The following is a 27,609-nucleotide window of genomic DNA, read 5'->3' on the forward strand; positions in this document are numbered from 1 at the left end:
GTTTTGAGAGGGGGAACAACTAAGCATTTGGTGATTTCAGAAGAAAGGAGACATTAGTGTCAAAAAAAGGGGAAAGGGAATCTAAGAGTTGAAGGGCATTCTATAGGATGGAAAGAAACCAGAAATGTAGACTGAGTGCTGCAGGAATTTTTGAGAGAACATTTACAAGGAAAAACAGAGCACATTTTGGGGAAGTTATCAGAAAAGAATAACTGTATAAATGAGGGAAGCACATTTGGTAATGAACACTTTATAAAGTGCGGGACTGAGGAGTCATCATGGGGCTTCAAGCAGTTAGTTTTTGCATGGAATATATATTCTCCTGGACTATTTTGCTGTGATACTAAGAGAAAGAGCTAGGCAACTGAACTTACTTATAATGATATCTAACATATACTGAGTTTTACTGTGAGCCGTAAACTGCGCTTAGTGCTTTTGTAGATTATTTCATTTAATCCTTACAAAACTCTCTAAAATAGATACTAATCCCTATTTTCAGTAGGATAAGTAACTTTCCCAAGGGCACACGGGTAAAAAGTGGTAGAGCTGGAATTTGAAATTAGATTGTCTGATTCCATTGTTAACCACAAACCTTATGAAACTATTGTGTTTTGTTTGTTTGTTTGTTTAATGTAGAGTTGATGATGGCCGTAAGGATTTTGGAATGGGGGCGTGAAGTAACTTATCTTCCCACAAGTACTAATAGAGTGCTAATTACATACTATGAAAAAAAATGAATTAACAAAAAGAGAATTAACATTTATTAAGTAACAAGCACTAGGTAAAAGAAAGAAAGAATATTATATAGCTCTCTGAAGCGTCATAGCTAACCCTGGATAACCTTTTATCAGAGAGAGACTACACGAACAGAGTGGGCAATTGTAGATCAATGAATAGCAGATAAGAGGTCATTTTTTTAAGTAGTCCACATCACTTACCTTTACAATATGTATACAGATCCAATACACAGCAGGTCCCCACTACAGCCTCCAAGGGAATGATCTCATAAAGTGGCACCCGAAATAGTTCATTGTGATAGAACCGACGGGATGGAGAGTGGTGGGTTTCATGGGGACGAAAATAATGGTGACCAAAGGCAAACCGTTCCTCTCTAAAAAAAGAAAAAAAGAAATGGGAGAGGTTTAGTTAAGTAGCATGATCCTAGTGAATATTCAGCTCTGTGCTGGTAGGGTACAGCTGAAAGCATAGAGATAGGACCTCAAAACATACTTTTCATTCTTCCAAAGCTTCTCAATGCGGAATATGTCAAGTTTATCTCGGTTAATGTGAGACAATAGTCGATAGGACTGACGGACTGGGTGGCCATCAGGGGTGCGCCGACTATCCCTCATCAGATATACACAGTCACCTAGGAAGGCACAGGAGAAGGTTAAGACACAGAGGCACAGAACATAGGAGAAGGTTAAAATGATTCCTGCATAAATTCTGTTAGGTATCCCTTAGTCTGACCCAAGGTCTACACAGAAAGAACTTTAAAATCTAAAACAATAAAATCTTAAACAATAAATACATAACTACACCAGCAGTCTAATGGTGATGACAATCAATTCTAGACTATGAGAATGACATGAGGGAAGTCCTCCACCTCTTGTAATCCTATATGTCTTTCCCAGTCTTAAAATTAGCTTTATAACACCCTGGTCTCTCCAATTTAGTTTTATTGGGTGGAGGTAAATGTATGTAAGTCTAAGGACTTGAAGATATAAAAAAGGTATACTCTATTGCTGCTAAACGTCATATGGTGACAATCACTATTATGCAGACAGCAGATACCCCCTACTGTTCAGAATGGTCAGCTTTGGCAAGGAAGGTCAGCTTCTGTGTACACACCTTGGCGAAGCAGCAAGTCATCTCGGAGCAAACAGATGAAGTAGACACAGCCAGGCTGGGCATAGTGGGGCCGAGGGATCATGGGTACCTCCTGGTAAGAGCAGAAAGCCGATGGATAAGGGCTGGGACTATTGTATCCAGCCTCTCTATTCAAGAGAAAAAGAACTAAAACCGAGAATTCCCAACCAATTAAGACTTACTGTTTAGTCATTTCAATACAGCACAGATATTAAAAAAAGATGACAGCAACTAGAGTTGTTAAACTTGAAAAAGTGAATGTAGAGGACAAACCTGACAGGCTAAGTATCCCAAACTGTACTCTATGAAGCACTAATTGTGTGGTTGCTTTGTGCCATCTAAAGGGCATCTGAAAATGTGTGAAGGGGGACTTAGTCACAGTGACTGGAGGAGGCTACTAGCATTTAGTGCCCAAGGGTTAAGAAAGCAAACATTCTGCAATGTATCCCTCACAACACTGAAGAACTGTCCACTCAAAATGACAACAGCACCACTGTTAAGAAATACTGCTTGGGCTTCCCTGGCGGCGCAGTGGTTGAGAATCTGCCTGCTAATGCAGGGCACATGGGACATGGGTTTGAGCCCTGGTCTGGGAGGATCCCACATGCCACGGAGCAATTAGGCCCGTGAGCCACAACTACTGAGCCTGCGCATCTGGAGCCTGTGCTCTGCAACAAGAGAGGCCGCGATAGTGAGAGGCCTGCGCACCGCGATGAAGAGTGGCCCCCACTTGCCACAACTAGACAAAGCCCTCGCACAGAAACGAAGACCCAACACAGCAAAAATAAATAAATAAGTTAATAAACTCTTACCCCCAACATCTTCTTAAAAAAAAAGAATCTGCCTGCCAATGCAGGGGACACGGGTTCGAGCCTTGGTTCGGGAAGATCCCACATGCTGCGAAGCAACTAAGCCCGTGTGTCATAACTACTGAGCCTGCACTGTAGAACCTGCGAGCCCAACTACTGAAGCCCGTGCGCCTACAGCCCATGCTCCACAACAAGAGAAGCCACAGCAATGAGAAGCCCGTGCAACGCAAGGAATAGAAGCTCCCGCTCGCCGCAACTAGAGAAAGCCTGCGCGCAGCAACGAAGACCCAACGCAGCCAAAAATAAATAAATAAAATAATTAGGAAAAAAAAAAGAAATACTGCCTAAATACCTCCTTTTATAGAAGATCACACATATAAATATGGCAGAGCCAAGACAAAAACCCATTTAATAACTTGAGCAAGATACCCGACCTACCAGCTCTCCTAAAAAATGGGCCTAAGACTAACCTTTGTTGACTTCGAGTCCAGTGCTCTTTTCACTTAAACACTGCTTAACATAAGTGATATTTAGAGTACACAAGTTCTAAACTTTATAAGTTACTTCTGTCATGGATAGTAGTGTTTATAAAAACCATGGTTTTATATAGTACCATTCCTTCTGTAGATTTCTAAGTATTCTCCCATTGGTCTCAATCAAAAGGGAAAGGGAAGGGCAGAATTATTACCCTCAATGTAAAGTGGAAGAAACTGAGGCCTAGAGAGGCTGAATAACTTATCAAAGGAAATTCAGTGCATTAGGAGCAGGGCAGATAAAATACCATGTGCCACATCTCCTACTTTTAGATTAGAGTGTTATCAGAGGGCAACTTACTCTGTCCACAGGCCTCGGGTCACACTGCTCACAAAGGTAGTGCTCCACATCTGAGTTCACTCCCATGCAGTCACAGTGCTGCCACACCTGTAGAAAAAAAAAGCGTGTGTGTATGTAGGGGGTCAGATTTACTGAGAGAAGTCCTGGGGGCTAAGAATAAAAAAATGTGCGGGAGTTCCCTGGCGGTCCAGTGGTTAGGATTCGGCGCTTTCACTGCCGGGGCCTGGGTTCAATCCCTGGTCAGGGAACTAAGATCCCGCAAGCTGTGGCAAAAAAAAAAAAAAAAAAAAAAAAAAAAGGCGGTAGGACAGGGTAAAGTAAAACAGGAACTAAGGATGTTAAGGAAGTAAGTGAGAAATTAGAGATAATGGTAAAGTAGGGGGAAAAAAGAATGAGGACTAATCTGAACATAAGTATACAGATTGGTTCATAATACACAGATCTGGGCAAACAAAATAAGGAGATGGATAGGGAACAGGAGGATGAATGAATACAGTACCAAGCTATTACTTACAAAGTAATATGTTATCAACAATATGGCCACTGTGAAAGGATTTATAGTTATGTTTTGACTTATCCTTATCTAATTATATCCTCCCAACAATCCTATGTGTTACTCTTAACTCCACTTTCCATAAGGTAATGAGTGCAGATGAATCAAATGGGGATACTAGGGCTAAAATCCAGGCCTTGACTCCTTCATCAGCAGCTCCATATATTGCATTCCATCCGTATTAATGCTATATAGAGTGTAGTACCTCTAATGTTTTTCAGGTAAAGCACTATCCTAAATATTATCATTCTTCTTCTTTTTTTCTGGTACGCGGGCCTCTCACTGTTGTGGCCTCTCCCGTTGCGGAGCACAGGCTCCAGACGTGCAGGCTCAGCGGCCATGGCTCACGGGCCCAGCCGCTCCGAGGCATGTGGGATCTTCCCAGTCTGGGGCACGAACCCGTGTCCCCTGCATCGGCAGGCGGCCTCTCAACCACTGCACCACCAGGGAAGCCCCTATCATTCTTCTTGATCCAGATTACATTAGGAGTGTGCAGTGGAAAATGGGCAGAAAGAACAGGAGGTAGAAAAAAGAAGGATAAAATGAAAGGGGGAGATATCAAAAAGGAGAAGGACAATACGGTGAACAGTAAGGGATAACAGAAACCAAGGCAAAGTTAAAGTTTATAAAAAGCCCATCAAGCCACGCCAAAAGAGGCAGGGGCTGCTGCTTTGAATATAGTCACGATGCTCATCAGGACTAGGCTTCTGCTTCACCTCCTGACCCTCACCATGCACTTGTCACACTGGATCATGAGGCCTTCGTCCTTGTAGAGGCCACAGATACAGCGGATAACATCATCATCCTTCTCATGACCGTTCTCCTTCTCAGAGACTGAGGTCTCACTGCTGTCTGCCTCACTTGCTGTCTCTCCCACAATCTCATCAATCTGGGCTGATGCCTCGTGCCGGGCATTGTAATAGGCCTTTCTCAGGCGGCAAACATCTCTTCCAACCGGCGATTTACGTCCATAATACTTCTGAAGAAAGCAGAAGAAAGAAATCATGTTTGTCTTCTCAATGTGGCTTAAAAATATACCTGAACAGGTAGCAGGATTTTCTTTACCATCCTATTTGGTTAACATATTTTTAATACCAACAAATATAGGTCCCAGACAGTTGAAAACAACTTAAACTGAACTAAAATGAGTTAAAATTAGAATCTGCATGGTATTTTTTCCATTTGCTCTGTTGCTCTGTTATTCAACTCCTATCATAGACCTTATTATCCATTAGGATCAAAAACACAGTGGTCATGGAACATGATTAAGTACTGCAAGCATTAACGTGGAGAATCTCTCCATTTACCTTTGTCTTATAGATACTACGGACAAAGCTACAAGTTTAAATACATTTGAAAGCTGGGTTTCAGGAGAAAGCATGTTAAAATTCAAAATTGCTATAATTTTTCTTGCACTTGTCTGTTTTTCTCTCATTTCTTGTCTTCAGTCTCAATTCCTCCTTCATCTAGTAGTCTCTTGTCCTTCAAACACCTCTCTAAGGTATTTCAAAATCACTGAATGATATCTTCTCTTCTATACATCATACCCATCCTCTCCTTTAAATCAGTTCAAGACCACCTTCTCTCCAATGAGCTTCACCTATTCTGCAACCTATTAGTGTAATACCCCTCAATTCCATCCTTAAGATATATTTATTTGCCTATCCATATTTCTGTGTATTTCACATATACTTATTGTCTCTAGTAAAGAGACTACAGATATGACTTAAATGTAGTAAAATGTCTGTATTACATAAACATAAAATTTCAGCACTAAATTAGGTTTTTACAGAAATTGTTTTGGGAGTATGATTTAACCTTCAATTCTTGTCATATCACTGCCTTCATTTATTATATTTCCAATATTTAGTAAACTATAACCGTTATCCTAAGGGTACTTGATAAAAATTGTTGTCTTTCTTAATCAGAAATATGTAGGTTTCTAGGAGAAGAGTGTAAGAATCTTAAACTTCTAGAATAGATCTCTTCAGAACAAACTTCTTAATCTGTGTTTGAAGTCAGTGAAAAGTACCTCAGCATTCCGAAACACCTTGAGCATGTCAGCATCAAAAGCCTCCACTGTTTTATAATAACCAATGAGGATCTGCTTCTCTATGGTGGAAAGATCTAGGGGATCAGAGATCTTCTCATAATAATCAGCATTCCTGGAACATAAAGCCAGGGTGTCAATCTGGTACACTTAGGACTTTTCTAAAACTCAAATGATTCCCACATATGTAAACTTACTTTTTCTTTGGGGGTAGGTTCAAAAGTGGTGCTGCCAGTGACTGTCGGGAAGAATCTGCAAGAGAATGCAAGGTTTAGTAGAAGGTCTGACTATAAGAAACAAGGGAGGCAAGTATTAACTCCTAACTCAAAAAGTAGAATCACTAAAATTTAAAGTTAGGAAAAAAAAATCTAAGTTTTCTTTTTGAGGCCAGTGAAAAATGCAAGGACTTTTCAGAAATGTGGGCAAAGGCAGAGATCAGAAGATGCTTTCAGGATTACCTGGAATATGAAAGATACAGTGTATATACTTGAAATATAAAATAAAACAGTGTTAGTTGGGTAATGAAAACTTTCTAAGAAGAATGAGAGATGGGAACTTACTGAAGTAGCTAGGGTGCTTAGGGCAAATTCCTACTCAACAAAATTTATTACATCAAAGATCATCTCATCCAAAAAATGTTTTCTAGTTCTCATTAATTGCCCATAGTTAATATTACTCTGTTGGTTTGGATTCAATTAAATTCAAGATAATGAATAATTCAGTACTCTAAATATTTTCTGGAATCCATCTTCTTGTAACAGTTGCTCTGTATTATGAAAATAGAATTCATGGTGTGGGGCTGCTTCTCATTTGCTATCTTACTTTATAACAACTCACTACACAGAGAGAAAAAAGCCTATTGTTTCATGCCCAGAATGCAGTGACATATAGATACATCTACTGCAGTTTCACAGTAGATCCGATGGGGCTGGTTGAGAATACAGAGTGTGATCTTTAGGGAATGTAAAGGGAGTAGGTGCCACAAAACTTTACATATTAGGACAGGCTGGTTTCCCCTTTCTTCTTTCCATGCTTAGGTTAACAAAATGGCAAAAAACCACTAAAACGATGATAAATAGTAGAGAAAGAAAACCAAATTCCTCAGAATTTAGGGAAAGGAAGGAAGCAAAAGCTGATGGCTGATTATAACAACAACAAAAAAGACTCACAGATATGGAGAACAAATTAGTGGTTACCAGTAGGGAGAGGGAACTGGGGAGGGGCAAGATAGGGGTGGCAGATTAAGAGGTATAAACTATTATGTATAAAATAAGCAACAAGGATATACTACTGTACAACACAAGGATATAGTCAATATTCTGTAATAACTATAAAAATTGTGATGACAAAAATTTATAACTTAAAAATTGCGATGACAAAAATTTATAACTTAAAAATTGCGAATCACTATACTGTATACCTGTAAAATATAATATTGCAAATTAACTATACCTCAATTATAAAAAAAATAAAATAGACAAAAAAGCTGATGGCAAAAGCTGCAATTCTTTGTTAAAATCTCTCATTTTAAATATCTACAAATTTCCTGGTCACAAAAACTCACGTACATTACCAAACTACCTATCTAAAATTAAAAATTCTCTCCTTCTCCACCCTCACCCCCAATACAAATCCAAGAGATGTGTCTTAGAAGAGGAAAGGAGTGGGGTAAATATGTTTGCATGAAAATGCTTTGAAAGTAATTTTTTTGCAACTTCATATCCTTTTCCTTAATGTAGAAGTTAGGGCCTGTGAACCTTCCAAAACATATGCAAAATTATGTACATAATATTTTTCTGGGGTAAGAGTCCACAACTTTATTCTCAAAGATATCTGTCAATCAAAAAAGGTTAAGAACCACTGATGTCATACATTCATAATACTTTTTCCTTAAATTGCTAATTCATTGCCTCATTCAGGAAAATTATATCCAAGACAAAGACCTACTTCTTTCTATCCTACACCTAAAAAATGTGATTTCTAAATATAGTACTTAACTATGATAAAATTCCAATAAATACAAAAGATTAACCTAAAGATCCAGGGATTTAGAGACAACAATCCCTGAAGACTGTAATCAGTCCTATAATTCTATACTCTGACAAAGGAAGAACTAAGTAAACCACCTGAATTCCTAGCCCTAAACTGTCATGCGTTCTTGGTCTTGGATATCTCAGGTGAGGTAAGTGATATAATTTTTTAAAAAGCTAAGAAGAAGGAATTTGGGGTAAATATGGTCACCTTTATAAGAGATTATGCCATCACAGATCTCTTTGAAGATCTGGGCTAGGCGGGCTGCCCGAGCTACTTCAATGTTTTCCTCTGCTGCTGCCAACCGCCTTGTTCGAACAGATCGAGCAGTCTGCAGGGCGGAGAACTGGGTCATGAAGACGTCTGGAAGGATAAAGTGAAAATTAGTTTCAGGAAAAGAGCTCTTTCTCTTCTGTGATGGATTCCTGTGATTTTCGCAATTTTCCTTGAAGTGACTAAGTAGATTAGTGGTTATGGAGTTGTTTCTCTCCTCCTTAAAGAAAAATCAGAAAACACTGCAGTTTACCAGAGAAGACAAATCCTGCAATTTAAAGGGACTTACTAATGGCCAAATGCTATAGAGTAGTTGCAAGTCTGGGTTTCAAAATGAGTCTGTCTGTTTTTGAATTCTGGTCTCACTGCTTACTAGCTGTCTGATTTTGGGAAAGTTACTTAAACTTTGTGTCTCAGCTTCTCAACGGTAAAATGGGAAGAGTGGTAGTACAGGCATACCTTGGAGATATTGCAGGTTTGGTTCCAGAACACTACAATACTGCGAATATTGCAAGAAAGGGTGTCACACGGAGCTCTTGGTTTCCCAGCACATGTGAAAGATATATTTACACTATACTGTAGTCTATTAAGTGTGCAATAACATATGTCTAAAAAAACAATGTACATACCTTAATTAAAAAACACTTTATTGCCAAAAAGTGCTAACCGTCATCTGAGTCTTCAGCGAGTTGTAATCTTTTTGCTGATAGAGGGCCTTGCCTCGACGTTGATGGCTGCTGACTGATCAGGGTGGTGGTTGCTGAAGGCTGGGGTGGGCTGAGGCAGTTTCTCAAGACAAGGCAGCAGTGCAGTTTGCTGCATCTTTGACTCTTCCTTTCATGAATGATTTCTCTGCAGCATGCAGTACTTATTTTTTTTCTCTCATGCAGTGCTCTTTGACAGCATTTTACCCACAGAACTTCTTTCAAAATTGGGTCAATCCTCTCAAACTCTGTCACTGCCTTAGCAACTAAGTTTATGTAATATTGTAAATCTTTTGTTGCCATTTCAACAAAATCTTCACAGTGTCTTCACCAGGAGTAGATTCCATCTCAAGAAGCCACTTTCTTTGCTCATCCATACGAAGCAACTCCTCATCCGTGAAAATTTTACCACGAGAGTGCAGGAGTTCAGTCTCACCTTCAGGCTCCCATTTCTAGTTCTCTTGCTATTTCCACCACATCTGCAGTTACTTCCTACACTGAAGTCTTGAACCCCTCAAAGTCACCCATGAGGGCTGGAAACGACTTCCAAACTCCTGTTAATGTTGATATTTTGACCTCCTCCCGTGAACCACAAATGTTCTTAATGGCATCTAGAATCTTTTCCAGAAGGTTTTCAATTTCCTTTGCCCAGATCCATCAGAGGAATCATTATCTGTGGCAGCTGTAGCCTTATGAAATGTATTTCTTAAATAATAAGACTTGAATGTGGAAATTACTCCTTGATCCATGGGCTGCAGAGTGGATGTTATGCTAGCAGGCATGAAAACAACATTAATCTCGTTGTACATCTCCATCAGAGCTCTTGGGTGACCAGGTGCATTGTCAATGAACAGTAATGTTTTGAAAGGAATCTTTTTTCCTGAGCAGTAGGTCTCAACAGTGGGCTTTGTCAACAGATGTGCTGTCGTCCAGGCTTTGTTGTTCCATTTGAAAGAGCAGAGGCAGAGTAGATTTAGCATAATTCGAAAGGACCCTAGGATTTTTGGAATGGTAAATGAGCACTGGCTTCAACTTAAAGTCACTGGCTGCATTAGCCTCTAACAAGAGAGAGTCAGCCTGTCCTTTGAACCTTTGAGCCAGGCACTGACTTCTCTCTACATATGAAGTCCTAGATAGCATCTACATTGAAAATCTGTTGTTTAGTGTAGCCACCTTCATTAATGATCTTAGCTAGATCTTCTGGATAACTTGCTGTAGCTTGTACATCAGCACTCGCTGCTTCGCCTTGTACTTCGATGTTAAACCTCATGAAGCAACCTCTGCTAGCTTCAAATTTTTCTTCTGCAACTTCTTCACATCTCTCAGCCTTCATAGAACTGAAGAGAGTTAGGGCCTTGCTCTGGATTAGACTTTGGCTTATGGGAATGTTGTGGCTGGTTTGACCTTCTATCCAGACCACTCAGACTTTCTCCATGTCAGCAATAGGGCTGTTTTACTTTCTTATCATTTGTGTGTTCACTGGAGTAGCACTCTTAATTTCCTTCAAGAACTTTTCCTTTTCATTCTCAGCTTGGCTAACTGGCGCAAGAGGTCTAGCTTTCGGCCTGTCTTGGCTTAAGGCGTTGCCTTCCTCACTAAGCTTAATCATTTCTAGCTTTTGATTTAAAGTGAGAGATGTGCGACTCTTCCTTTCACTTCAACTCTTAGAGGCCACTGTAGGGTTATTAGTTGGCCTAATTTCAATATTGCTGTGTCTCAGGGGATAGGGTGGCCTGAGGAAAGGGAGAGAGATGGGGCGTTGGGTGGGGGGGTGGGAGACGGGGGTGGGGCAGGAAATGGCTGGCTGGTAGAGCAGTCAGAGCACACACAACATTTATTAAGTTCACTGCCTTATATGGGCATGGTTTGAGGCTCCCCAAAACAATTACAAGAGTAACATCAACGATCACTGATCACAAATCACCATAACAAATATAATAATAAAGAAAAAGTTTGAAATATTGTGAGAATTACCAAAATGTGACACAGAGACAAGAAGTGAGAGGATGCCCTTGGAAAAATGGCGTGGCAGATTGCTCCAAGCAGGGATGCCACAAAACTTTCAATTTGTAGAAAACATAGTATCTGCAAAGTGCAATAAAGTGAACGCAATAAAATGAGGTATACCTGTACTTCCCTCAAGAGGTAATCTGTGTAGATCAAATGCAATAATGCTTTAATGTGTTTTAGCTCAGTGCCTGACCTATAAAAATTACTCAGGAAATAATTATTGCTATTATCAGAATATTTGAACCAATTGGAATATAAGATCAGAGAATTTATGCCAATCAAATCACTGAGAAGATATAAGATTCTGGGCAAATTTCTAAATGGATCTAGTCCTCACTCAGCATGTTGCCTCATACACCATGCAGAGTGCTTCTACTTTTTTTTTGCTGCACCCCTCGGCTTGCAGGATCTTAGTTCCCTGATTGGGGATCGAACTGGGGCCCTGGCAGTGAAAGTGCCGAGTCCTAACCACTGGACTGCCAGGGAATTCCCCTCATGTTCTTCTTTTATCCATTCCTACTTTCCCTCAAAAAGTAGAAGCCGGGAATTCCCTGGTGGAACACAGAGGACCCACTACCTATCTCATGTCTAGTAACTTTCAGGGTGTAGGTGATGTTTGGGAGGCTGGTGGAAGGGGGCTTCTTCCTGTTCCTTAGAGTCAAGGAAGTTGAAGAGCTGGGATGGATAGGTTATTGCTGACTGATACTTGTATGTTTGGATCTTAACTTTTTTGGTCCAGACTAAACAGAATCTTTGAATAGACCATTTGAAAATAAGTAAAATAATCACTTTTGAGGCAACCTTATGGAATTAACAAGAATGCTTCTCAGTCCTTACCAGACTTAATGTTCCCGTCATCTCGGCAGATGCCATTCCAACGGGTATATAATGATGCTGAATGAATATTATCACTGGTGTGCTTTACTTCCTCCTGTTTCTGCCGAATCTTCTCCCAGTTTCGGACCAAGAACACATGATGCTTTAATACGAAGTTTCTGTAAGGAAGGAGCTCCTTTATTTATCAATTCAATAAACATTTATTAATGTTTACTCTATGTAAGCCACTGTTATGATGACATAAATGAACACTTATCAGTGAAATCAGCTATTATAAAGAGAATTACATATGGAGAAACATTATTCAGTTTTGAATCTTGATTTATTTCACATAACACAAAACATTTCTCTGTAATATTTATAAATATCTGACAAATACCACCTAAAAGCTGCAATAATTTTGGCAACTAAAGCGGGGTGACTTGAAGGCAGAGCTTTATGGAGTATTTTTACAAATTCTAAAGGAAGTTGCCAAGATGAAGTATAGGCTTAGGATCAGCTATAACAAGGAGAACTGGAGTGGCAGATAAAGGCATAGATATTTAAGATGGATATGCACTGGGCAAACCATGTTAGGTACAGTGCCACCACATAGATCTCTAAAGTTAAATGAGTTATATGCAACTTGATTAACCCTACACAATTTTGATGATTCCATAATTTGATTTTCACCCTAGCACACATATAAACAGATGTGACCTTGAATAAGTCTCAAACTATGTGCCTCAGTAAATGGAGATTAGACTAATTTTATAGTTCCTGTCTTTGGCTGCACATTGAGATCACTTGGGGAGCTTTATAAACTACTGATACCTGGGTTCCACCTCTGAAAATTCTGATGCGAGTGTTTTGGAGTGTGGTCTGGGCATCAGGAGTTTTTTGTTTGTTTGTTTTATTGCGGTACGCGGGCCTCTCACTGTTGTGGCCTCTCCCGTTGTGGAGCACAGGCTCCAGATGCGCAGGCTCAGCGGCCATGGCTCACGGGCCCAGCCGCTCCGCGGCATGTGGGATCTTCCCGGACCGGGGCACGAACCCATGTCCCCTGCATCGGCAGGCAGATTCTCAACCACTGAGCCACCAGGGAAGCCCCATCAGGAGTTTTAAAAAGCTCCCTAAGCCACTATGGAGCCGAAGTAGAGAACCACTGGACTTCTCTGTTTTACTGAAGTTTAAAATTTCTATGATTCAAAGTGAAATAGAATGGAAGGGGCTAAAATTTAGGAAAGTTGTAAATAAGGATGAACTTTCTAAGATATTGGAGTGTATAGTTAGGGAAGATGTAGGAAATGTCCCAACACAATTTGAAAAATAGGACATACATATTTACTTCTCTTCTGACATGGACAAATATTATCTCAATGTAGGGAAAAGCAAACATGACCATTAAAGATCCTTTTTATTGCTCTGTTAATTTATCAACAAAAAAGGGATTCTTAACCTTTTCTGTGGCATTCATTCCTTTGGCATTTTGGTGAAGCCCATGTAACCCTCCTCTGAACAATGTTAATTAAAAGTGTTTAAAATTTTAAGTAACTTCAGGGACTTCCCTGGTGGTGCAGTGGTTAAGAATCCGCCTGCCAATGCAGGGGACACGGGGTTGAGCCCTGGTCTGGGAAGATCCCACATGCTGTGGAGCAACTAAGCCTGTGTGCCACAACTACTGAGCCTGTGCTCTAGAGCCCGGGAGCCACAACTACTGAGCCTGTGTGCCACAACTACTGAAGCCCATGCGCCTAGAGCCCATGCACTGCAACAAAGAGTAGCCCCCACTCGCTGCAACCAGAGAAAGCCTGCATGCAGCAACAAAGACCCAACACAACCAAAAATAAATAAATAAATATATAAATAAATACACGAATGTTAAGTAACTTTTAGTATACAGGATTAAAAGGAAACTGAATAAACTGAAATGCAGTTTTCAGAATATTAAACAAAAACCCTGAAATTGTGATATAGAGATGAATCTTAATTTTTAACACATGAAAAGATCTAGTGCTGGGTTTAACCACCATAGTAATTTTAAGATGGAAGTGAATGTAAATGATATTTTGAGATATCTGTAATACCTATAACATGATATGAAAATGTAAATATTGGTGACAAACTCATGGAAACTGCAACTACTATACACACACACACATATACACATCTTTTTCTTTTGCTTAGTCACATTTGAAGGAAATGCTAAATTTCAGTTAGAAATTAGGGAAAAAATACTTTTTCCCCCCACCCAAGTTCACCCCTGAATCCTTGTTTAAAGCCTTCCTGCGCAAAATGTCTCAACTATACAGATGTTTAATAATTTTTAAATTGTCAAGCAAGTCACATAACTTAAAGAGTTTAGGTAAGCAAATCTCCTTTTTACCTCTCCCGATTGGACATTGGCTTCATTTGTAATTGGGGGGTCAATCTTGTTGGAGTGTTGATGTTTTCACTGGGTTCCTCAGAGAGGTGGCCTCTCTAAAAAACAGATGGACCAGATTGCAGGAAAAACAAGATAAATCATAAATCACCTCAAAGAATATTAAAACAACTCTAAAGATGGCACCCTTTGGTATGTCCCTTATTTCAATAATTGCCTCTAAGCAGCTACTTGGGGAAAACCATGAGATTATTATTCACCCTTTTCTTCAGCTTGTGCTTAGACTTCCTCTTCTCTTTTGACCGTCCAGACTTTTTATGTGTGGTCACTGGCTGGCTACTTTTGTTGCTGGTGAGTCCATTCATGCGTTGACTCTTGCCTCCAATGATTCCTCGACATTTTTCAAAGCCGCACTTACACAGTTGCTTTGAAGGGAAAGAGAATAATGCTTTTAGCCTGCAGTCTCATTTAAAAGTTCAAATAGAATGCCTGAGCATCTGGACACCCAACAATAAGTTTGAGTCAAGAAATTTTCATATAGAGGAACATAACTGGTTGAGAATAAAATAAATGGGTTTCTACTGTAGTAGAAAGGAAAGATTAAATTTTGGGAAAACTTCACCAGAAAAAATTAAGAACTGACTGGAGACAAAAGATGATTGAGCAGTCTCTTCCACACAGTTCTGAAAGAATAACTGTGACCTATGTAGCCTAGATAAGTGGAGTAAAGAGTGAAAAACTGTCTTCTCCAATGTATTTCTCAGTGGCTACAAATCAGTAACATTCACTGAAGGCCCATGTTATACAGAGTACTGTGACAAAGGTCATAACTCCTTTGAATTTATCATTCTTACCTGTTTTTCAACATTGAAAGAATGAAAGTTGTAATCATAAGTGAGTTCAGTACCAGCTGGCATATCTTTAAGAGCATATAGTCCAATCCGGTATACTCCATTAACAGACCTGTAGAGAAAGGAATGAGTTAAAGGCAGAGATTCATGATACCATGCCCAAACCCCAGAAAGGTTGGTATACTGATTTCAAATTTGTCTTTGTTTCTGTGTCCAATTACTCAAGTCTCCTGGCCAATCACTCCATCTTTAATCTCTCTTTTCTTCTATCTAGCCTATACAATACTGACAGACTAACAGTCCTAAATCAGTTTTCTGGAAAACATGTTTTATGTTGTCAAAGGTCTTAACTTTTCCTGCTTGGTATTCAAAGTCCTTCTAACACATGGCTTTAGTCTACTTACTAAACAAATTAAAATTATTTTCTATGGGCTACCTATAAAAATCTTCTAGTTCCTACTAATCTCCATCTTTCTAACCTATACATGAGGGTCTCTTTTGTTCTATTTTACCTATGTTATTAATGAGCGTTCATGTACTGTTTGTTCTAGATGCTTTATATATAATAACATATTATATATATATTATATATATTATATATATAATATATATTTTATATATAATATATTAATATATATTATATTATATATTATATATATAACATAATATATATATGTTATTATATATAATAACATAATTACAGCTAACATTTATTGAGTGCTATTTTTTAATATTCTTTTCCATTATAGTTTATTACAGGATATTGAATATAGTCTCCTGTGCTACACAGTAGGACCTTGTTGTTTATCTATTTTATATATAGCAGTTTTTATCTGCTAATCCCCAAATCCTAATTTATCCCTCCCCCACCCCCTTTTCTCTTTGGAAACCATAAGTTTTTCTATCTCTGTGAGTCTGTTTCTGTTTTGTAAATAAGTTCATTTGTACATTTTAGATTCCACATATAAGTGATATCATATGGTATTTGTCTTTCTCTTTCTGACTTACTTCACTTAGTATGATAATCTCTAGGACCATCCATGTTGCTGCAAATGGCATTATTTCATTCTTTTTTATGTCTGAGTAGTGTATATATATACACCACATATTCTTTATCCATTCATCTCTTGATGGACACTTAGGTGGCTTCCATGTCTTGGCTACTATAAATAATGCTGTTATGAACATTATGGTGCATGCATCTTTGAATTAGTGTTTTTTTCCAGATATACGCCCAGGAGTGGGATTGCCAGATCACACCTAGTTTTTTAAGGAACCTCCATACCGTTTTCCACAGTGGCTGCATCAATTTACATTCCTACCAACAGTGTAAGAGGGTTCCCCTTTCGCCACACCCTGTCCGGCATTTGTTATTGGTAGACTTTTTAATGATGGCCATTCTGACTGGTGTGAGGTGATACCTTGTTGTAGTTTTGATTTGCATTTCTCGAATAATTAGCAATATTGAGCATCTTTTCATATGCCTATTGGCCATCTGTATGTCTTCTTTGGAGATATGTCTATTTAGGTCTTCTGCCCATTTTTTGATTGGGTTGTTTGTTTTTTTGTTACTGAGTTGTATGAGCTGTGTATATATTTTGGAAACGAAGCCCTTGTTGGTTGCATCATTTGCAAATATTTTCTCCCAACCTGTAGTTCGTCTTTTCATTTTGTTTATTGCTTCCTTTGCTGTGCAAAAGCTTGTAAGTCTGATTAGGTCCCATTTGTTTATTTTTGCTTTTATTTCTATTGCCTTGAGAGACTGACCTAAGAAAACATTGCTGCAATTTATGCAGAGGATGTTTTGCCCACATTCTCTTTGAGGAGTTTTACAGTGTCATGTCTTATATTTGTCTTTCAGAGTGCTTGTTATATTAGTTATAACTTACTTAGTCCTCCTAACAACTATATTTAAAAAGGTAGTATTATAACCCCCATTTTCTAAATGAAGAAGCTGATGAACAACAGTGAATGTAAGAAATTTGCCCAAAGTCACACAGCTAACAACTGGGGGAATCAAGTTTCAAATTAAGGCAGGCTGGCTTCAAAGTCTTAACCACTGTGCCACAATCATAACAGGTTATCTCCTTAATTCTCAGAACAACCTTATGAGATAGGTATTATAATCCCTATTTATACATGAGGTATTTGTGTATTACAGAGTTTGTTCACAGTCACATAGCAATTAAGTTGCATTAAAAATCAGGGGATTAAGGACTTCCCTGGTGGCGCAGTGGTTGAGAATCTGCCTGCCAATTCGGGGACACGGGTTCAAGCCCTGGTCCAGGAAGACCTCACATGCTGCGGAGCAACTAAGCCTGTGCGCCACAACTACTGAGCCTCTGCTCTAGAGCCCGTGAGCCACAACTACTGAAGCCCACGCACCTAGAGCCTGTGCTCCGCCACAAGAGAAGCCACTGCAATGAGAAGCCTGCACACCTCAACGAAGAGTAGCCCCCACTCACCGCAACTAGAGAAAGCCTGCGCGCAGCAACAAAGACCCAACACAGCCAAAAAAAAAAAAAAAGGAAAACATATATATACCCCTATGTTCATAGCAGCACTATTAACAATGGCCAAGACATGGAAACAACCTAAATGTCCACAAGATGAATGGATAAAGAAGATGTAGTATATATATGCAATGGAACACTACTCAGCCATAAAAAAGAATGAAATAATGCTATTTGCAGCAACGTGGATACAACTAGAGATTATCATACTAAGTGAAGTAAGTCAGAAAGACAAATACCATATGATATCACTTATACATGGAATTTAAAATATGACACAAATGAACCTATCTAAGAAACAGAGTCAGAGACACAGAGAATAGACTGATGGTTGCCAAGGGGTAAAGGAGTGGAAGAGGGCTGGATTGGGAGTTTGGGATTAGGAGATGCAAACTGGTATATATAGAATGGATAAACAATGAGGTCCTACTGTACAGCACAGGGAACTATATTCAATACCCTGTCATAAACCATAACAAAAGAATATGAAAAAGAATGTATATATATGTATAACTGAGTCACTTTGCTGTACAGCAGTGTACAGGTAATTCAACTATCCTTCAATAAAAAATCAATAAAAAAATATTCTTCCATTTTTCCATCTAGAAAGGTGATTGTTTCAATGGTGATATTCAGGTCTAAGATTCATCTTAGATTAATTTGTGTGTGTGGACTGATGTAGGAGCCTACTGACTCAGCACCACTTATTAAAAAACCATCCTTTCCTCATTAAAAAAAAAATTATTTATTTATTTGGCTATGTTGGGTCTTAGTTGCAGCAGGTGGGATCTTCGTTGTGGCATGTGGGAACTTTCATTGCAGCACGCGGGCTTCTCTCTACTTGTGGCACATGGGCTCCAGAGTGTGCGGGCTCAGTAGTTGTGGCACACTGGCTCAGTAATTGCAGCATGTGGGCTCTCTAGTTGTGGTGCATAGGCTCCCAAGTGCACGGGCTCGGCAGCTGTGGTACGTGGGCTTAGGTGCCCTTGCAGCATGCGGGATCTTAGTTCCCCGACCAGGGATTGAACCCATGTCCCCTGCATTGGAAGGCGGGTTCTTAACACTGAACCACCAGGGAAGTCCCCATCCTTTCCTCATTGATCCACAGTGAAACCTTAGTCATAAAATCAGGTGACAGTACATTTATGGGTCTTTGCCCAGACTCTCTATTCTATTCCATTTGTCTATTAATCTAGCCCAAGCAAATACGTACTGTTTTAATTAGCGTATCTTTACAGTAAGTCTTGAAATTGGTAGTTTAAGTCCTTAAATTTTGTTCTTCAGGATTATCTTACCTTTTTTAGGTCTTTTGCAATTACATATATGTTTCAGAATCAGCCAGTCAATTTCCATAAAAATTGGATTTTGATTGGATTTGAATTTTTAGATCAAGTTGGTAAGATCTGACATCTCAAAAATATTGAGATTTCTAACCCATCAATATGGCATATTTCTCCATTAATTGTCCTTTTCCCCAATAATGTTTGGTGGTTTTCAGTATAGAGGTCTACAAACTTTCATTAAATATATTCCTAGGTGACTAATGTTTCATGAAGTGAAACAGAGGTGGTGATAGTGGACACCGTTATAGAAAGTTGTTCATATTATTCTATTTTCTTTAACTATGTTAAAACACATGTAACAAAGTTTATAATCTTAACCATTTAAAACTGTACAGTTTAATGGTATTAAGAACATCCACATTGGACTTCCCCGGTGGGCCAGTGGTCAAGATTCCGCGCTTCCATTGCAGGGGGTGTGCGTTCAATGCCAGGTCGGGAAACTAAGATCCCACATGCCACGTGTGGTATGGCCAAAAAAAAAAAGAGAGAACATCTACATTGTTGTGTAGTTATCACCACCATACAATCCCATAACTCTTTTCATCTTGTAAAACTGAAACTCTATACCTATTAAACAATAACTCCCAACCCCTCTTCCCTTCAGCCCCGTACAACCACCATTCTACTGTCTCTATGATTTTGACTACTCGTAAGTATCTCATATAAGTGGAATCATACAGTAGTATGTTTCATTTTGTGCCTGGATTATTTCACTTAGCATAATGTCCTCAAGGTTCATCCATGTTGTAGCACACTGCAAAACTTCCTTTTAAAGGGTGAATAATAATTCCATTGTATGTAAAAACCACATTTTCCTTATTCCTTCATCTATTACGGACACCTGGGTTGCCTCCATATTTTAGCTACCATGAATAATGTTAATAAAATATGGGGGTGCAGAGACTACCCTGGTAGTCCAGTGGGTAAGACTCTGCACTCCCAATGCAGGGGGCGCAGGTTCAATCACTGGTCAGGGAACTAGATCCCACATGCATGCTGCAACTAAGATCCCGCATGCTGCAACTAAATATGCCACAACGAAGATCCCACATGCTGCAACTAAGACCCGGTGTAGCCTAAATAAATGAATGAATAAATAAATAAATAAATATTTCTTTTTAAAAAAGGAGTTCCCTGGTGGTCCAGTGGTTGAGAATCTGCCTTCCAATGCAGGGGATGCAGGTTTGATCCCTGGTCAGCAGCCTAAATAAACAAACAAACAAACAAATAAATAAATAAATATTTTTTTTAAAAAAGGAGTTCCCTGGTGGTCCAGTGGTTGAGAATCTGCCTTCCAATGCAGGGGACGCAGGTATGATCCCTGGTCAGGGAACTAAGATCCCCACATGTCACAGGGCAACTAAGCCCATGCGCCACAGTGAAGAGCCTGCGTGCTGCAACTACAGAGCCACACACTCTGGAGCCCGTGTGCTGCAACTAGAGAGAAGCTTGTGCGCCACAATGAAGAGCCCGCGTGCCACAACAAAAGATCCCATGTGCTGCAACTAAGACTGACGCAGCCAAAAATAAATAAAAATTAAAATATGGGGATGCAAATATCTCTTTGAGAACCTACGTTCAATTCTTTTGGGTATATACTCAGAAGCTGAATTGCTGGATCATAGGGTAATTTTATTTTTAACTTTTTGAGGAACCTCCTTACCCTTTTCCACTGTGGCTATACCATTTTTAGATTCTCAAGAGAGCACAAGGGTTCCTCTTTCTCCACATCTTCGTCAGCACTTATTGTTTTCTGTTATTTTCACAGTAGCCATTCTGAGGGTGTGAAGTGGTATCTCATAGTTTTGATTTGCATTTCCTTAATGATTAGTGATGTTGAGCATCTTTTTATTTGCTTATTGGCCATTTGTACAATCTTTGGAGAAATGTATATTCAAGCCCTTTGGCCATACTGAATTGGGCTGTTTTTTTGTTGTTGAGTTTCAGGGTTCTCTATATATTCTGGATATTAATACCTTATAAGATAAATGACTTGCAAATATTTTCTCCCATTCTGTGGGTTGCCTTTTTACTCTGGGAATAGTGTCTTCTTTTTTTAAAAAATAAATTTATTTATTTATTTATTTATGGCTGTGTTGGGTCTTCGTTGTTGCGTGTGGGCTTTTCTCTAGTTGGGGTGAGCGGGAGCTACTCTTCATTGTGGTGCGTGGGCTTCTCATTGCGGTGGCTTCTCTTGTTGCAGAGCATGGGCTCTAGGCACATGGGCTTCAGTAGTTGTGGCACACGGGCTCAGTAGTTGTGGCTTGTGGGCTCCAGAGCTCAGGCTCAGTAGTTGTGGCGCACGGGCTTAGCTGCTCTGTGGCATGTGGGATCTTCCCGGACCAGGGTTCGAACCTCTGTCTCCTGCACTGGCAGGCGGATTCTTAACCACTGCGCCGCCAGGGAAGCCCGGAGTAGTGTCTTTTAAAATTTTTTATGAAGTACACTTTGTCTATTTTTTCTTTGGTTACCTGTGCCTTTGGTGTCATATCCAAGAAATTATTGCCAAGTCCACTGCTGTGAAACTTTTGTTCTATGTTTTCTTCTTCAACTTTTATTGGTTTAGGTCTTACATTTAGGTCCTTGACTGGTTTGAATTAATTTTTGTATACGGTGTTTGGTAAGGGACCAACTTCATACTTTTGCATGTGGATATTCAGTTTTCCTAGCACCATTTGCTGAAAAGACTATATCCCTTTTCCACTGAATGGTGTTGGCACAGTTGTAAAAAAAATCATTTGACCAAATATGTGAAGGTTTATTTCAAGGTTCTCTACTCTATTTCATGGGTCTATGTGCCTGTCTTTATGCCTATACCATACTGCTTTGATTACTATAACTCTGTAGTAAGTTTTGAAATAAAAAAGTGTGAGTCCTCCAGTTTTGTTCTTTTTTAGGATTGTTTTGGTTATTTGGGGGGGGTCCCTTGAGATTCTATATGAATTATAAGATGGGTTTTCTATTTCTGAAAAAAAAGAGAAGTCTTTGGGATTTTGATAGGGATTGCATTGAATCTGTAGGTCACTTTGGGCAATACTGACATTTTAGCAATATTAAATCTTCTAATGAACATGGGATGTGTTACCATTCATTTATATCTTTAATTTCTTTTAGCAATGTTTTATAGCTTTCATTGTACAATTCTTTCACCTCGTTGATTAAGTTAATTTCTAAGTACTTCATTCTTTTTCATGATACTGCAAATGGAAATGGTTTTGTAATTTCCTTTTCAGATTTCCCACTGTATATAGAAACGCAACTGCAAGAGACCGTACAATATACAAATAGAGAAAATTTTATTCTTCTTTTCCAATTTGGATGCCTTTTATATTCTCTTTCTTGTCTAATTTTTCTGGCTAGAATTTCCAATATTACTTTGAATAGAAGTGAAGAAAGTGGGCATCCTTGTCTTGTCCCTGATCATAGAGGAAAAGCTTTCAGTCTTTCACCATTGAGTATCATGTTTGCTGTGGGTTTTCATATATGGCTTTTATTATGTTCACGTAGTCCTTCTATTCCTACTTTGAGTACTTTAAAAAAAATTATTTATTTCATTTATATTTATTTTTGGCTGTGTTGGGTCTTTGTTGCTGTGCGTGGGCTTTCTCTAGTTGCAGTGAATGGGGGTTACTCTTCGTTGAGGCGTGTGGGCTTCTCATTGCGGTGGCTTCTCTTGGTGTGAAGCACGAGCTCTAGGCACGTGGGCTTCGGTAGTTGTGGCGCGTGGGCTCTAGAGCGCAGGCTCAGTAGTTGTGGCACACGCACTTAGTTGCTCTGTGGCATGTGCAATCTTCCTGGACCAGGGCTCGATCCTGTGTCCCCTGAACTTGGCAGGTGGATTCTTAACCACTGTGCCACCAGGGAAGCCCTTGTTGAGTACATTTATCATAAAAGGGTGTTAAACTTTGTCAAATGCTTTTTCTGCATCAACTGAGATGATCATGTGATTTCTTTTCCCCTTCATTTTATTGATGTAGTGTATCACACTGATCAATTTTCATATGCTGAACCATCTTTGCCTTTCAGGATTAAATCCCACCTGGTCATTGTGCATAATCCTTTTAATATGCTGTTGAATTCTGTTTGCTAGTATTTTGTAGAGGACTTTTGCATGAATGTTCATAAGAGGTATTGGTATCTAGTTTTCTTGTAGGGTCTTCACCAAGCTTTGGTATCAGGGTTATGCTGGCTTCATACAGTGAGTAAGGAGGTGTTTCCTTCTCTTCAATTTTTTGGAAAAGTTTGAGATGGGTTGGTATTAATTTGGTAGAATTCACCAGTAAAACCATCAAGTCAAGGGCTTTTCTTTGTTGGGAGATTTCTGATTACTGATTCAATATCCTTACTAGTTACAGGTCTATTCAGATTTTTTATTTCTTCATGATTTAGTCTTAGTAGGTTTTGTGTTTCTAGAAATTTGTCCATTCCAACAAGATTATCCAATTTTTTGGTGTACATCTGTTCACAGTACTCTCATAATCTTTTTCATTTCTGCAGAATTGGTAGTAATGTCCCCACTTTCATTTCATTTGTCTTTTAAACATTTATTTATTTATTTGGCTGCTCTGTGTCTTAGTTGCAGCACGTGGGATCTTTCAGTTGCAGCATGCGGGATCCAGTTCCCTGACCAGGGATAGAACCCAGGCCCTCTGCACTGGGAGCATGGAGTCTTACCCATGGCACCACCAGGGAAGTCCCTCATCTCATTTCTGAGTTTAGTAATTTGGGTGCCTTTTTCTTTGTCCATCTAGTTTAAAAAAAAATTATTTTCTTTCTTATTTATTTTTTTTGTTGAGTTGGGTCTTAGTTGCAGCACACATGGTCTTCGTTGTGGCACATAGGAGCTTAGTTCCCCAACCTGCATCTTCTGGATTGGAAGGTGGATTCTTTTCTTTTTTAATTAATTTATTTTTTGCTGCGTTGGGTCTTCGTTGCTGTGCATGGGCTTTCTCTAGTTGCGGCGAACGGCGGCTACTCTTCGTTGCAGTGCACGGGCTTCAGTAGTTGTGGCTTGCGGGCTCTCGAGCACAGGCTCAGTAGTTGTGGTGCATGGGCTTAGCTGCTCCATGGCATGTGGAATCTTCCCAGACCAGGGCTCAAACCCATGTCCCCTGCATTGGCAGGCGGATTCTTAACCACTGCACCACCAGGGAAGTCCCAAGGTTTGTTGACTATGCTTATCTTTTTGAAGAACCAACTTTTGGTTTCATTGATTTTCTCTCTTGTTTTTCTATTCTCTATTTCATTTATCTCTGCTCTATATTATTTCCTTCCTTTTGTTAACTTCAGGTGTAGTTTGTTCTTTTTCTAGGTCATTAAGTTGTAAAGTTAGGTTGCTGATTTGAGCTCTTTCTTGATTTTTAATGTAAGCATTTATACCTATAAACTTCCTACTTAGCACTGTTCCTGCTGCATTCTATAAGTTTTGGTATGTTGTGTTATCATTTTCATTCATATCTAAGTATTTTCTAATTTCCTTTGTGATTTCTTTTCTGACCAACTGGTTTTGTAAAATTTCCAATTTCTTTTATGTTACTGATTTCCAACTTCATCCATTGTGGACAGAAAAGATACTTTCTATGATATCTGGCTTTTAAAATCTATTGAGACTTAATTTGTGCCTAACATATAGTCTGCCCTGGAAAATGTCCCACGTGCACTTGAGAAGAATATAAATGCTGTTGTTGTTGGGTGGAGTAGTCTGTAATATCTTTTAGATCTAGTTGGTTTATTGTGCTAAGTCCTCTGTTCCTTACTTATCATCTTTCTGTTTGTTGTATTCACTACTGAGTGGGGTATTGAAGTCTCCAATTGTTATCGCAGAATTGTTTATTTCTCCCTTCAATTCTGTCAGTTTTTGCTACATATATTTTGAGGTTCTGTCATTATGTGTGTAAATGCTTACAGTTTTTGTATCTTCTTGTGGAACCTTTCTAAAAAACACATGTCCTTCTTTGTCTCTTGTAACCTTTTTGGGTTTAAAGTCTATTTTAGCCATTCGTGCTCTCTTTTGGTTACTATTTACATGAAATATCTTTTCCCATACTTTCACTTTCAACCTGTTTGTGTCTTTGGATGTCAATTGAATCTCTTATACACAGTATATAGTTGGATCATGTGTTTTTACTCTATTCTGCCAATCTATTTTAAAAATTGAGGTGTAATTGAGATAAAATATTATAATAGTTTCAGGTACAACATGATGATTCATTATATGTATATATTGCAAAATGATCACCACAATGAGTCTAGTTAACATCTATCACCACACATGGTATCAAATTATTTTCTTGTGATGAGCTCTTTAAGATTCACTCTCTTGGGCTTCCCTGGTGGTGCAGTGGTTAAGAATCCACCTGCCAATGCAGGGGACACGGGTTCGAGCCCTGGTCTGGGAAGATCCCACATGCCGTGGAGCAACAAAGCCCGTGTGCCACAACTACTGAGCCTGCGCTCTAGAGCCCGCGGGCCACAACTACTGAAGCCCACATGCCTAGAGCCCGTGCTCCACAACAAGAGAAGCCACTGCAATGAGAAGCCCACACACCACAACGAAGAGTAGCCCTTGCTCGCCGCAACCAGAGAAAAGACCGTGTGCAGCAACGAAGACCCAACGCAGCCAAAAATAAAATAAATAAAATAAAAATAAATAAAATAAAATAAATTTATATATATATATAAAAGATTCTCTCTCTTAGCAAGTTTCAACTATACAATGTATTAAGTATAGCCACCATGCTGCACATTACATCCTCATGTCTTATTTTATTTGGACCACCTTCACCCATTTTTCCAAGCCTCCAAACCCTTAACTCTGGCAACCACCAATTTGTATCTAACAGTTGTTGTTTGTTTTTTAAAGATTCTGCACATGAGTGAGGTCATGTGGTACTAGTCTTCCTGTCTGATTTCTCATTTAGCATAATGCCCTCAAGGCCCATTCATGTTGTTGCAAATGGCAGTATTTCCTTCATTTTTATGGCTGAATAATATTCCATTGTAGATATACACATTTTCTTTATCCATTCATCCACACTGATGGATACTTAGGTTGTTTCCATGTCTTAGCTACTGTAAATAATCATGCAATGAACATGGGAGTACAGATATCTTTTTGAGTTAGTGTTTTCACTTCCTTCAGATAAATACCCAGAAATGGAATCGCTGGACTGTATGGCAGTTCTATTTTTAAATTTCCGAGGAACCTCCAGTTTTTTATAGTGGCTGCACCAATTTACATTCCCACCAACAGTGCACAAGGGTTTCCTTTTTTTCACTTCCTAACACTTCCTACTTCTTGTCTGTTTGATAACAGCCATTCTATGAGGTGCATTTGACCTGCATTTTCCTGATGATTAGTGACATTAAGCACCTTTTTATGTACCTGTTAGCCACCTGCATGTCTTCTTTAAAAAGATATATATTCAGGAACCTTCCTGATGGCCCAGTGGCTAAGACTCCGCATTCCCAATGCAGGGGGCCAAAGTTCGATTCCTGGTCAGGGAACTAGATCCCACATGCTGCAAGTAAGAGTTTGCCTGCTGCAACTAAAGATCCCGCCTGCTGCAACTAAGACCTGGTGTACCCAAATAAATAAATATTGAATAAAAAAAGATGTATATTCAGATTCTCTGCCTATATTTAATTGGATTTTTTTTTGCAACTGACTTGTTTGATTTCCTTATATACTTTGAAGATTAACCCCTTATCAGATTTGCAAATATTTTCTCCCATTCTATAGGTTGTCTTTTCATTTTGTTTAGGGTTTTCAGTGCTGTATAGGAACATTTTAGTTTGACTAGTCTCACTTGTTCATTTCTGCTTTTAGTGCCTTCCTCCTGGTGTTAAAACCAAAAAAATATCATTGCCATGACTGATGTCAAGGAGCTTACCCTCTGTTTTCTTCTAGGAGTTTTATGGTTTTAGGTCTTACATTCAAGTCTTTAAGTTGATTTCTGTGTATGTTGAAAGACAGTGGTTTAGTTTCATTCTTTTGCATGTGGCTATCCAGTTTACCCACACCCTTTATTGAAGAGACTGCCCTTTCCCGGTTGTATATTCTTGGCTCCTCTATAATAAATTGGCCATACACGCATGGGTTTATTTCTGGGCTCTCTATTCTGTTCCATTCATCTATGAATCTGTTTTTCTGCCAATATCATACTGTTTAGATTACTACAGCTTTGTAATACAGTTTGAAATCAGGAAGTGTGATGCCTTCAACTTTGTTCTTCTTTCTCAAGACTGCTTTGACTATTCGAGGTCTTTTGTGGTTCCACAAAAAGTTTAGGATTATTTGTTCTATTTCTGTGAAAAATGCCACTGGAATTTAATTTTTATTGTACTTAATTTGTAGGATGCTTTGGGTAGTATGGACATTTAAACAATATTAACTCTTCAAATCCATGAGCACAGAATATCTTTTCATTTATTTGTGACTTCTCTAAGTTCTCTCATCAGTATCTTACAGTTGTCAGTGTACAAGTCTTTCACCTCCTTGGTTAAATTTATTCCTAGGTATTTTATTCTTTTTGATGCTATTGCATACAGGATTTAAAAAAAAATTTGAT

At 39.0% G+C, this 27,609-nt stretch overlaps 1 protein-coding gene across 5 annotated transcripts in view; it reads right to left on the minus strand.

Moving 5' to 3' along the window:
- The window catches only part of ASH1L (ASH1 like histone lysine methyltransferase), a 214,134-nt gene that overhangs the window by 6,646 nt on the left and 179,879 nt on the right, over positions 1 to 27,609 (minus strand). For 4 of the 5 annotated variants that reach the window (XM_079904612.1, XM_079904614.1, XM_079904611.1 and 1 more), the window contains 12 exons: positions 15,187 to 15,295; positions 14,593 to 14,757; positions 14,336 to 14,430; positions 11,971 to 12,128; positions 8,357 to 8,509; positions 6,313 to 6,367; positions 6,098 to 6,230; positions 4,796 to 5,044; positions 3,513 to 3,599; positions 1,852 to 1,942; positions 1,231 to 1,369; positions 939 to 1,111 (listed from right to left, as the gene is read on the minus strand). In XM_079904612.1, the coding sequence (XP_079760738.1) occupies positions 939 to 1,111; positions 1,231 to 1,369; positions 1,852 to 1,942; positions 3,513 to 3,599; positions 4,796 to 5,044; positions 6,098 to 6,230; positions 6,313 to 6,367; positions 8,357 to 8,509; positions 11,971 to 12,128; positions 14,336 to 14,430; positions 14,593 to 14,757; positions 15,187 to 15,295 (1,607 nt within the window). Of the gene's footprint in view, positions 1 to 938; positions 1,112 to 1,230; positions 1,370 to 1,851; positions 1,943 to 2,741; positions 3,600 to 4,795; positions 5,045 to 6,097; positions 6,231 to 6,312; positions 6,368 to 8,356; positions 8,510 to 11,970; positions 12,129 to 14,335; positions 14,431 to 14,592; positions 14,758 to 15,186; positions 15,296 to 27,609 lie in introns of those variants that run through there. The other variant, XM_079904615.1, reaches the window with a different exon arrangement.

The sequence above is a fragment of the Stenella coeruleoalba genome (genome assembly GCF_951394435.1).
Source record: "Stenella coeruleoalba genome assembly, chromosome: 1".
In the NCBI taxonomy this organism is placed as follows: domain Eukaryota; kingdom Metazoa; phylum Chordata; class Mammalia; order Artiodactyla; family Delphinidae; genus Stenella; species Stenella coeruleoalba.